Source organism: Oreochromis aureus, linkage group 2 (genome assembly GCF_013358895.1).
Source record: "Oreochromis aureus strain Israel breed Guangdong linkage group 2, ZZ_aureus, whole genome shotgun sequence".
Lineage (NCBI taxonomy): Eukaryota > Metazoa > Chordata > Actinopteri > Cichliformes > Cichlidae > Oreochromis > Oreochromis aureus.
This window is the reverse complement of record NC_052943.1, coordinates 15,100,593-15,113,065: the sequence shown is the minus strand read 5'-3', so window position 1 is coordinate 15,113,065 and position 12,473 is coordinate 15,100,593. Positions and strand designations below refer to the sequence as shown.

The window sequence follows — 12,473 nt, the reverse complement described above, 5'->3', positions numbered from 1 at the left end:
AATGTGTATCTATTAACTGATTTAAAAAGCAAAATCAATGAAAAAAGTAGTGTCATAGGTGAGCAGTGAGAGTGCATGTCTATGTGCTGTCTGCTATGTGGAGGAGAAGAGAAGAGACAAACTGTCCAGGTCTGCTCCTTATAGTCTCCAAGCAATATTCAGCTCCTGGTGTCAAGCAGCTGGCTTGGGCTTTCCCAGCTCCACCCACAGGTCACATTACTAAGACGAATTGACGCGCTCCGACAGTACTATATTATGGTTTAAAGTAATGCTAATTTCTTACTGAAGGTTTAAGCTCACTTTGCATCCAGTCGTGTAAAGTCGGACTGCATGTTTGGTAATTGATCTAAAGGACAGAAGATTCAAAGTGAGCTGCAATAGGATTTCATCTGGCTCCCCGTTTGCCTGTTCAGTGCATTTGAGCTTATGCGTGCTGTCACAAAGCTCCATAACACTGCTTCTTTTCCTTTTTGTTTACTGAAATCATATTGCATATACTTAGCATTTTCCCTATCATTAAAATTAGCTAACGGCTGTGGAACTGTCCGTGGTGCTGAACTGCAGCAGGTAAACGCCTCTGACTCTGTTTTTAGTCTAGCTTCGATATGCATTCTAAAACGAGACTGCCACTGTGTTACAGTAACAGCAGCATTTACATACATTTCTTCTGTCATCTGCTTTAGCAGGTAAGCTGCTGATAGGACAAAGTTATGTTAGTTTCCATGTCCCAAGAACCAATTTGAGTCTCCACCTTTGACCATGGCTGTGGGTAGCCCATCTGGCCTGGTTGCTATAACTGTGAATAAAAGTATTAGGAAAAGTAAACAGCCAACGGTTTGCTGATGATGTTGCACCAATCAAGAGCTGAGCAAAATTCAACTTGAATCCTTTTGTTGAGAAATGCCAGAAAATGTTTGAGAACCACTGGTTTTCACGCTTCATCAGGTCCATTCAAAACAAGTTTAAATTTAGCATTTTTCATTTTAGTTTAAGTGCAAATAAAACAAATTCACAGTACAGTTAAATATTAAAAGTGTGATTATGGATTTAGAGCCTCAGAAGAAAAACATGACAGAACAAAGCTTTTTATTGCACTCAAAGACATACACTTCAGGACTCTCTCCAGACAGACATTTATAAACATCTTGCAGAATATAATCACCTTTGTTTCAGGACAAATTAATACACAACCTTTGTGTTAAGAAGCTTTTAGCAAGGGGGGTGGGGCAGGTGTGGGGCCTACATAATACACAAGGCCAAGACAACAGTGGCTTAGTGCAAATATCTGGAGCGTGATTAGCCATGCTATGCCATTTTTACAGCTACAGACACAAAGGCAAGGAAGGAAGGAAAACACAAAACTTTACATGAAATGAGTGGGCAAACTGAGAAGCAACCATATATACTTATATGTGAAATCATCTGCTCATTGAGGTTACTTGTGGCAGTAATAATAAGTAAACTAACACACTTTGGGGTTTTTATACAATATTCTAGGTTTCAGAATACAAATTCCATATTTTATAAATTTCTTGTGAGACAGTGCATTATCAGTGGGTTGGAAGTGCTACAGTACAAAACTCTGTAAAAGACTCATTTATCAAAGGTAAACAATTTCGCTTGTAGGCAGCCGGTGTCATAGTAACGACTCTCTATCGTGAAAAGCCACTTTGAAACGAAACGATAAATCATCTCTCCGTACGTTTTTCATTAATAATGGCAGCAGGGGAGGAGGGCTGTTTGTTTGTGTGTAATGGGAGTGTCGTCTAAAGCTGTTCGAAGCCGACGGAGCAGAGCAGGAAGACGGCGTAGAGCAGCAGGAGGCAGACTCCCAGCCTGCGGTCCAGCCTCCAGTGGTTCAGATGGACACACAGGACCTGAGGAGTGACGGACAGCAAGAGGCACACGGGGAAAAATTAAATAAGAGCTTTTTGTTTTGTTGTGTAATCATGAAATGTGTTAGTGAAAAGGCTCTCAGGCTGTGATGGGAATCAACAGGGGAGGAAAACCAGGCAGGTGGTCTGTTTGTTTACTGCGACACAATCTCACTATTTGATCTGTGCTTTATAACAGCAGGAGATGAGCTACTCACAGTAAGCGTGACTGAGGCCAGAAGCAGAATCACTGAGTACACCAGGCCTTTGCTGTTTATCGTCACCTGACAGGACACACAATGTGAAGCTTTTACCCCGGTGTTTAAAAACACTTATAACATATTCACAGTCATATTTTGTTTTTGGCCAATGATTTTTAATTTTCGGGCTTTTTTTTTTAATTGCTGCACTCACACTGTTTAAAAGGGACCATGTATGATTTTCCTTTTTCCCTGTCATTTATTTACTATTCCAGTGGACAGCATTTCAAATAAAGGAATCAGCAACTGTACAGGTAATCCCTGTGAGCCAAATGCTCAGGCTTCAGACTGCAATTAAATAAAACAAAATCATGATTTATGATGCCAAGAGAGATCCTTGACAATTGGTAGTTTCAGAGAACTCTGGCAACGAGCACAGGAACCCCGCCTACCTGCTGTTCAAACCTTTTGTCTGTGAGGAGCATCCAATCAGAACAAAGCTTAAAGAAAGGATGAAGGAAGCCCATGGCCTCAGAAAAAAGCTTTTGGTCTCTTGCAACTCCTGGAATAAATATCTGGTTCAGGCATTGCCTTACTAGGCATTAGCTGTGTGTGTCTGCTACTGGTCCTCAACAAACAGTTTACAGAGGGCTGCAGCAACAGCTGCTTTCACAGCTAAAGACAGTGTTTTGAGAGAAGTAACAGTGAATCAAAACAATAAGACTGCAGAGCTAAACAGTGATCTGGATGAGCATAATCTTCACATTTTAACACTGATGTAACCTTCAAATACTAGTTATAGCAACTTTGAATTAGTTCTTCATTACAAATCAGTGACAAATCAAAAGAAATGGTAGTTAACAATGAAAGAATAATGCAGTAGTTTTATAAATATTGTACAATTACAAATGTAAGTTTGAAAGGTGCCTTGGATATCATGTAAGGTACTTACAAACCTTTTCTTCAGGTGCTGAGAGACTTGTTTTGTCTCGTCAAACACATTTCATGGTAATATTGAGGCTATGCTAGCTTACATATGAAAAGTAAAACTGAAACTGAGGTACAGAGAACAGCTGGTGTTACCACTGATCCATAGCTGACTATAAGAGTCCTCAGCGCCCAGGGAAAGCCCAGACCCAGTAGCACATCAAAGATATTACTGCCAATGGAGTTGGACACAGCCATGTCGCCCATCCCTGCAGCGTAACAACATCATATGTTCACATCTTCATTTTCCTTTCATACATGAAATATTAAACACACAAATACACACCTTGTCTGGCGACAATGAGACTGGCCATGCAGTCGGGGACACTCGTGCCAGCAGCCAGAAAAGTGATGCCCATGATCACATCTGGGATTCCAAGTGTGTAGCTGATTATTGTCACCTTAACAGAAGAAAAATGGTTATATGTCTGTGTGTGTGTGTCTTTTAAAACAAATATGTGAGTGTGTGAATGTGCGTCTTACCATCCAGACCATGAGGTAGGAGAAGAAGGCTATCCAGAGTGTGGAGGACAGGAAGGTGAGCAGGTACCAGCGCTCCCACCGCGGCAGGTTACAGTCAGGGATGGTGCAGTAAAGCAGGACGCTCACAGGCCAGGAGAGCAGCCACTTCAGACGTACGCGCCACCCATCTGAGAACATGATGAAAACACGCATAAATGCACAAACAATGTGAAACACACACACACCCACCAGTTTGCCCACAACACCTAAATTATTCACCGGCACAGCCTGGATGTGTCCGCGACTTCTCGTGTCATCTCCTTTTAACTAACTCCATCAGCTATCAAACACTGTAGACGATTATCTCTACAGTGCTTTGATGAATAATTATATTATTATTTATCAAAGCAAGAAGTTCTGGTTGATTCCAATGACAGAAAAAGCCTTTTAGAAGATCGACACAGTCTCTCATCTGTGCATTTTCTATGGAGATGAAGACTTGATTGGCTGCGGATGGCAAAAGATGGCATCCTGTGGCCAGGTACATGATCGAGCTTCAGGATTAATCTTTTTCTGCTTTTCCTGAGTTTTAAATATGTGATGAATATTACAATATAGTGTTTAAAACTCTAGCTAGTTGTGTGTTTTTTAGCATTTCTTTGAAGCAGAATTGCATACATGGGCATTTCAGATACTTTATATTATAAAGCTGAGTTGAGAGAGCTGACAGTAAGCTTTGTCTCTTGCTGTTCCAAAAGACGTGTTTGATAAGATAGACTAGGTTAAGAGTCATAGTTCAGTCTTACCATGTAGACGTGTTTTTTAGCAAAAAGTTTACTTCTGTTTCAGGATCAAGTTTGGCCTAAATGTTTAGATATATTGAGCAGCTGGATGTGAATTGGCATGAAGATGGTGTGTGATGGTGCATATATTAGACTCTGTATTGAACATATGCAATAATTAAAATTCAATCTAAAGTTAGTCAGATAAACTCATATTTAAAATGATTTCCTTCGTAGCATAATGATATGAAACATATCCAAGTATTAAAAACAAAATCCCAGTCAGCTGTGAGGCCAGCTCTTACCTGGCAGGACGAACGGTTTGAAAGGAACATTCTCTTCATCTTGGTTCTCTTGCTCCTCCTCCTCGTCCTCTTCCTCCTTGGGCTGTCCTCCCCCACATGTCTCCACTACTGTCTCTTTACCCCTCTCTCCCTCTGGTGGCTGTCTCTCTCCCTCAGCCACCGTCCCGTTCTCCCTCCCCCAAGGTCCACTAGCTCCTGAACCTTCCTCCCCTGAAGCTGCCCCTTCCTCTGGGCCAACCCGAGCCCGAATCAGCCTTTGCCTCTGTGGGTGGTTGGTGAGGGAAGTCAGGAGAAATTTAAGAAAAGAAAGAACTTTATTCAGGAGAAAACAAAAACACATGAGAAACACTGCAGCAGGGTTATGGAAATGAAGGTAGTTAAGATTATTTGAACTGGCAGGAAGAGTGATTATGCAGCTATGCAAGTCTTCACATTCACCAGAGGGGATTTAGAAAGCTTTATTTTGGAGGAGGGGGGCATGGAGAGAGCAGGCATAGCATTGGCAGGTGTGCTTTAATTTGATGCTGGAAATGGCAAGCACAGAGAGAAAGCTGAGAGAGTGAGGAAGCAGATTTGGAGATTGAGGTCTTGTCTGCTTTTGTGTCTGGGCTAATATTATGCATTAGGCTGCACTCTGTGTCGGTGTGATTTCTTTGTGGGCTTATTAGATGGCATCTGTGCAACAATGGCAAACAGGATGTTGTTTGATATGCCAGTACACATCTCCCCGTGTTCCAGTTTGTCTGCACCAATTTAGTGTCTTCTGATTCCAGTACCACAGCTTTGGGTGTCTGCTGTGTACTTCTCCCTAACTAGTTCTATGTTTCAAGAAAAAGAAAAGAAAACCATTGAATTGAGGCGTCCAAATTTAAATGCTGCAAATCTACATTAAAATACCCACCAAGCTGGCCGAAAAAGCCAAGGTAGCTTGATGTTATGCAATGGGTGTGAGCATGTGCAGTGTACCTCGCTGATGACCATGCGTCCTGCCATGCGCAGGCGGGTGAAGGGGGGGAAATGCGGGGTGATGAGAAGGCGGAGGCTTGCCTCTGACAGAGTGAGTTGATGGGGGTACGAGTTCAGTAGCTCATCCACCATCACGACCCCTGAATCCTGACCGGCCACCACACATGAGTCTTGGGGACAGAAGGAAGAAAAGCGGAAAAATGTTTAGCGGGAGATAAAAGAAGATAGAGGGGAGGACAAAAAGGACAGAGTGTTAGTGACAAAGTAGAGAATAACTTTTGTTCGTCAAAATGGTCTAGTTCTATTTCAGCCAGTTGGAAATCCCCAGGGGAACACAAGAAGCTTTTGACTGACAGCTTAAACTGTGTCACTAGGTCTGCTGGATGCTGCTCAGAGGCTTGGCAAACTGTGTCCTGTTTTGGATGTGTACGCGCACACGTACAAACACGACCCTTTTCACCTGGTTTCAGCGGCACCATGTCATTGTCGCCGTCTCCGGCGTTGCCGACAGCCGTCGTCCGTCGCAGACCGCTCAGACACGGCTGACCTGCCCTGCTGCAGTGTCTCTCCACCAAGCAGCACAGAGATCTGTTAAACCTACACAAAGCACAACACATGAAGATTCGGCCTATGGTACGTATAAAACATGTTGTGGCTTTAGGTTGGAAATGTGAGCAGAAGCAAAGACTCACTTCATGATGATTATATAGAGTCCATACATAGAGATCAGGATGATGGTCTCCCACCTGAAACATGCACACAAACACCACCACAGATTCACAAACACCCACACAATCATCCAACGCACACTGGCTGCTAAAAAAGTCTTGTGTAAAAAGGTCTTACCATAGGACTTTTTCATCATAGATTACCTACAAATAAAATGAATATAAACTTTAATGCCAACTTCTATTTATTTAGTTTTAGAAACATAGCCATATTTAAACCATAACTCACTGTGATAAGTTGCAGTATAGGCATGCAAAAGATTGTTTTTTTAAAGAATGAGAAATAATAAAAACTGGCCACAAAAATCCAATATTAATGTCCAGTAATAATACGGGAGGTGTGTAGTTTTCCCTATACTGTTAGCCATATACTTTATATAGTAGTTAAATCAGCCAAAAAAAAAAAAAAAATGATTTGGCGCCCTTCACATGAACATCTGATCTACAGATTCTGCACTGATTAAGTGCCACATGCAGCATAAAAGGTGGGGCTGGGGTAGAGGCGGGTTGCAAAATGGCTTGCAGATGCGCAGCAAATGCAGGGCTACTAAAGTACCTAAAAAAGCCACATGTTATTTGGAGAATTACCAGTGTGTTTAAGAGTATGAGCTGTGACTTTGTGTTCTACTTGAATTATCACTAAAAATATTCACTTTAGATGCACCAATTTAACATTTAAGTGATCTTTCATTTGCTTTTATTCTTGCACTAAAAGGTGCTTCCTTTTAATTGTAGGAATAATGTTGCACATAACGGTGAATATTTCAGGATTTTTCATCAGTACTGAGTTTTTTACTGTAGAGATTTCTCACCAGAATTAGCACCACTATGGACAGGATGTAGAAAACAGCATCACGGAACAGAGGCCACCAGCTCAGACCAATGGGCTGCAGAGAGAAAGGAAATATGAAACACAGTGAAGACTCTGTCAGGCAGAAAGGGGTGCTCTGTAGTGTGCGTACCTGTCCTGCAAAGATGCCACAGATGCCGATGATAACCAGGATGTTAAAGACAGCTGATCCCACAATAGTTCCCACACCGACGTCACCCTTTGTGATAAACACGCCTAAGTCCAGAAGAAGAAAGATCAAACGGAGATCATGCACATGTGTTTAATCTGCAACAGTGTACAAATTAAGAGTTTCTCAACAGAAGATAAACACAGTAATTTATCTTCAGTTGACACCCAGAGGGGCTGGGCTGATGTCTTTGTAATATTTACTGCAAATTGCCTGAAGTCAACTAAAGTCAAAGCAAGACTTTTTTTCTTTCAAGATTAAAATATATTGTATCAGAGGCCGTTTTTGAGGACATTTCCAAAGGCAACATTGATTTAGAAGCAAGGCTTTCATTTTTACAAACTGTAGGTCAACATTTGTTTCAGAAAAAGCAGAAAAAAGCAGTTAGTTTTAATAAAGGACCAGAGTCACAATATGATAATATCACATTATACTGCTAACAATAACAATGGCTTGTGCTACAGTGATGCTGCAATACCTGATACAAGACAGTTATATCTGATATTTTATATCTGTGTAAAAGAAGAAGAAAAGAAAATAATGCTAAAAGGCAAAAAGTAGAAGTGATGTATTTACTTATTGTGCTGTAGTGTCACAGTGTGTGGGCAACATTATTATAAGCAGTTACACTTACTGACCTGCTGTATATGCTTCTTTGTGTTTAACGTCATTTTTTAACTGCTGTAACAAAAGAATTTCCCACATCTGGGATAAATAATGTACATCTTATCTTATATTTGAACCAGTTAAATTTTTGACATATTTGAGCTCAATGTACAGAACTGGACTCAGATACTTATCAATAAGCTTAAAGTTAAAGTCCCAGAAAAAGGTAACAAAGAAACAGAGCTGGGGATGACAAGCAGAGCTTAAAAACACAGAGACTAACTCAGTGAACACACAGACGATCTGACAGAGGCTACAATGGAGACAGGACTGTTTACTCAACGAGCGAGTGAATGAAATGAGACACAGGAGCACAAAATCAAGACAATGAGGCAGGGGAGTGAGTGAAACTCAAAACAAGACACAAGAGACAACTAACTAACAAAGTAAAAATAACAAGAGAACCCAACTAAACGCAGAGATATGAAAACTCACACTAAAAAATACAAACGCAACACAGGGGGAGGCTGGAATAATGAGCTGAAAACAGAAAACAAAATACATGGACACACACAACCCTCCACTAGGAAAACAGTTAAGTAAACACAGAACTATAGACTCTGGAATAGCAGGAAAAATCTGAACATAAACTCCAAAATAAAAAATAAAGGTTCCAAACCATGACAATTTTATTTAAAAAAAGTGAAAGTCGATTTACTGAAACACTGCTTATGATTAAAAAAAAACACTGCTCCACAATGACATGATAAACCATCAAGCAAAAATTAATGTCTTCTTGACATCTATGATTAATGATAAATGGCTGAAATTAATCACTGCTTGCTCCCTATGTGCACTTTTCTCTGTCCTGATTAGACATTGTCTCTCCGATTGCCTCTAATTGGAGCACTGATGGCAGAAATATTGATCTAACCAGCTGGAGGGAATGACTGACTGGGATACTGACCAATCAAAGAAGTGAAGAGCTCAGGGGCGGAGCTCCCAGCTGCCATGAAGGTTGCCCCGGCAACATCCTGACTGAGCTGAAGGTTCTAGTGGATGGAGAGAGGAGATTAAACAGGCTTAAGGATGAGGATGGTCATATTTGGTATTCTTCTTTCACAGGACTGATCCTAATAAATACGGTGTGTTTATCCAAAGCCTGCCGTAGCCAAAGACCTCTGCTGCTGTCCAAAAACTACTACAAAAACATCAACTAAGGTTACATTTGTCCAATGAACATGACCACTAGTTTATAATTTAATACCACAAGGCTTAAACAGAGACTTCTGATAGACTAACACACTATTGTTTCATGTCTTTATAGATGAATTAAAACCAGTAAAGAAAATACACTCACTTCTTACCCTTTAAAGGTTTTACTTAATACCTAGAGTAGAATGGAAAAGTATCAAGTATTACTTTACTTTCAGTCATACCTCTGACACTTTTTCCAGTGATGGCACAAAGTAAACATCACAGACAATGGCCAGTGCATGAAACATGTAGATAGCCTGAGAAATACAGCAAACGCATTACTGAAGATTTGGTTTAAGATGAAAATAAGAGAAAATACAGCTTTTTATTATGTCAAACGCAGGCTTTCAGACAGAGGTGATACTCACACAGAGAACATGAAGGAGGACTGCACCCTGTCTCCTCTGATCCACAGTAAAAATGTCTTCAGGAAACTCACTGATAGCTTGGGAAAAGATGGATAGAGTGTAATCTAATGACGTGTGGAATTAGTGTTGGACAACAGAAACCAGTTACCAAGTTTTCTAATACATTACATTTTAAACAAAACTCCCTAAAACCCACACTTTGATCTTCTGATATCTGAAGATTATTTTCTGTCACGTCTCAAAATGAACTCACAGTGACTTTAACACACTTTCTTTAAAGGAGGATTTGTTCCCTTGGAGCTCAGAGAAGAGCCTCAGGTAGCTGGCTAAATGAAGGCTGTGATTAGAATTACAACTCAGCTCCACCCTGAACCTGCAGGCATTTATCCTTGCATGCGTCAGATCTAGAATTTGTGTATCTCACTTTGTTGAATGTATCCTGTATCTTGTCTAGTGCAGACACAGCTTGAGTTTAAAGTCACACAACCAGGAGTCCAATTGCATTACAGCTGAATTTTCCATGCTCCTCTTATGACTTCACACTATCCCTCACGCCATCCAAAAACAAGTGTTTGCATTGACTTTCTTTGTCAGTTCTTCTAAAAGCAATTCCAATTATATTGAAGTTCAGAGGCATCTAATTTGGCTGAGCGTCACCATGCGTCAGAGTCTTTCTCCTCCCAGCAGAAAGCGATTGTTTTGCTTGGCTGCACTGTCTTGCACATAAGCTCATAAATACCACAGCTCACTGCAACATTTAAAAAGCTTTTTTTCATGATACAGACGCAACAATAATATGAAAAGCAGCCTCCCAAGTGACTTCCCCTCAAGGTTTTCTGATTTAACTGTACGTCAGATTTTTTAAACCACTGTTAAAAGTGAAAGAGATATCAATGTGCAGTTAGAGGCAAACACAAATCACACCTAAGAGGCAGAAATGATGTGACGTTGGTTTAATTCAGATCATAATCAAACGGTATATTTTTAGCATCAGGAACCAAATGATGCTCTTAAAAATAGAAATATGATAGTTTGAACAAAATGTCTTCAAGGCTTTTAAGTTGATCTGCACTGTATTTCCGTGAGGCAGGAACTTATTTCTGACTGAATATGTAGCTCAGTGTGTTCTGTAAAAATCTCAAGCAGCCAAACAGATCCAAGCATGCATAAGCAATGGTAGAGTGGCTGATGAGAGGTTACTAATCAGCAGGTCATTACCACAAGCGGGCACTTTGAACCGCTCCAGATGCACACTACATCAAACCACAAACTCAGTTTCCTAGCAACCATTAAAGACCTAACTGTTTTTAAAACATCTATATGTGCTCAATTTAAAGAAATGAAGCGAGGGGTGGACCAGAGGAGTAAAGGAATGCACAAGAGGAAATAGTTCTTGATTTAAAGAAATAAATTAAGATGGCACACCTTAACTGCCATAAACACACAAGGGCTCAGAAGATCACAGGGACTGTACACTCAGTGCCGTGATTATCCAAACCTGAGTTCATTCTAGCTCAACACACTGATGCGATTAGACTTTTAAAGTTTTGTAAAGATAATCTTCCTGTTGGCTCATGCACGCCTATAAACAAAGTGTATGTGAAAGACACAAACACGTGGTAAAGCACCTCACCAGGTCTAGAAGCACCCCCAGTCTGGTTGTCTTCTTTTTGCTGGATGAGCTCTCTCTTGAATAAGGAGCTGCTGTGATCCACAGTTGCTCTATGGTACTCTAAAAGGAGTCATTCACATATAAATACAGTTAAGCTATTTGAGGATATAACCTTTTATGCAACTTTAACGTGTTTCTTTACTAGTATCCTGCTAAAATAATATGTACAGCTGCAACGTGACATTTGCCTAAATACTGCAATTCGATCTGTTATAGAAAATAATAAAAGTATAGGAGGGGTTAAGAAAACTTTACATCAGGGTCTTTATACACACCTGTAACATCACAGAAGTGAAAGATCCAGACGGCTGCGAACAGACCGACTCCACAGACGCAGAAACGCGGGAGGAGGCGCGTCTGCCTCGGTCTTCTCGGAGCCTTCATCCCGCCTGCTGCCGCCGCTCGTCGGCTCTCTGCTCAGAACATGCCGCTGTCCCTCTTCTTCGGGCTCCTTCTCTCAGACCGAATACAACTGGCCTGTTGATCTCTTATTCTGATTTATCGTCTTTCTTTCTTTGCTCCATCCAATAAGCAAGCGGATGTTAAACAGGTTCGGCCTGTCCACAGCATCTCCGTGAGTCAGTCAGCACTAACCGTGCAGCATCCACACGCTTTACATACACCCAGCGGATACGTGCACACAATGAATCATCAGCCAGCGCCTATATGTCAGTATCCTCTCTTTCCTCCTGCCCTAAATTTGATCTGTTGTTTATGATTTTCCCGTCGGGGAGGAGGGTTTTTTTTCTTCCTGGACCTACAGACTAGAGCGCCTTCAGCTGGGTGGGGCGACGCGAGCGAAATACTGATAACACGAAGCAATGATTCAAGTGTCACGTGAAGCGAGAGGATTTTGTGGGGTGAATGAGAATATTTTCCAAAAGTCTCTCTCTATATATATCCATTGATTAAAAAAGAAAATTCAAAGGATTAAAGAAGTAAAGCCTCTGTGTGAAGTAAGGTCCAACAATAAAATCAGAATGATGCTAAATAAAGACATATATGCAATACAACTTAACATAGATGATAACACAGTGAAATGAGATTTAAAAAAATCAAAACAAAATAAAGTGAAAGTTAAAAAAGATCCAATCTGCAAACAGAGCCATAACATCTATAGTTTATTTGTTTGGGTGGGGTCTTTTATTCTTAGTCGCCTTTCACTGAAACTATTTGGATCCGGTCTCCTTTGCTGTTAAGTATGGAAGAGGATTAGGGCCACTGTAAAAAAAAGTGGACACGTCTTT

General features: G+C 40.8%; 1 protein-coding gene across 3 annotated transcripts; it reads right to left on the bottom strand.

Moving 5' to 3' along the window:
- Positions 1 to 1,098: 1,098 nt before the first annotated feature.
- On the bottom strand, positions 1,099 to 11,997 carry LOC116320313 (sodium/potassium/calcium exchanger 3-like). 3 transcript variants are annotated; one of them, XM_031739930.2, is made up of 17 exons: positions 11,502 to 11,997; positions 11,188 to 11,286; positions 9,555 to 9,631; positions 9,369 to 9,443; positions 8,897 to 8,981; positions 7,267 to 7,370; positions 7,117 to 7,191; positions 6,423 to 6,448; positions 6,269 to 6,322; positions 6,037 to 6,173; positions 5,577 to 5,746; positions 4,611 to 4,872; positions 3,545 to 3,711; positions 3,348 to 3,462; positions 3,158 to 3,270; positions 2,093 to 2,158; positions 1,099 to 1,877 (listed from the first exon to the last, which is right to left on the bottom strand). In XM_031739930.2, the coding sequence occupies exons 1-17, from the start codon at positions 11,608 to 11,610 to the stop codon at positions 1,767 to 1,769; spliced, it is 1,845 nt and encodes a 614-aa protein (XP_031595790.1). In that variant the 5' UTR covers positions 11,611 to 11,997; the 3' UTR covers positions 1,099 to 1,766. The 3 variants fall into 3 exon arrangements, with proteins under 3 accessions (XP_031595790.1, XP_039474946.1, XP_039474942.1); XM_039619012.1 differs by having other exon boundaries at positions 5,658 to 5,746; XM_039619008.1 differs by lacking the exon at positions 3,158 to 3,270.
- Positions 11,998 to 12,473: the final 476 nt, after the last annotated feature.

Excerpts from the sequence above, each read along its gene's own strand:
- LOC116320313 (XM_031739930.2), bottom strand. The coding sequence starts at position 11,610 with ATGAAGGCTCCGAGAAGACCGAGGCAGACGCGCCTCCTCCCGCGTTTC. Across the intron at positions 7,192-7,266 it reads GTGGCATCTTTGCAGGACAG|CCCATTGGTCTGAGCTGGTG; the intron begins GTACGCACACTA and ends TTCTCTCTGCAG. Across the intron at positions 2,159-3,157 it reads TAGTCAGCTATGGATCAGTG|GTGACGATAAACAGCAAAGG; the intron begins GTAACACCAGCT and ends GTGTCCTGTCAG.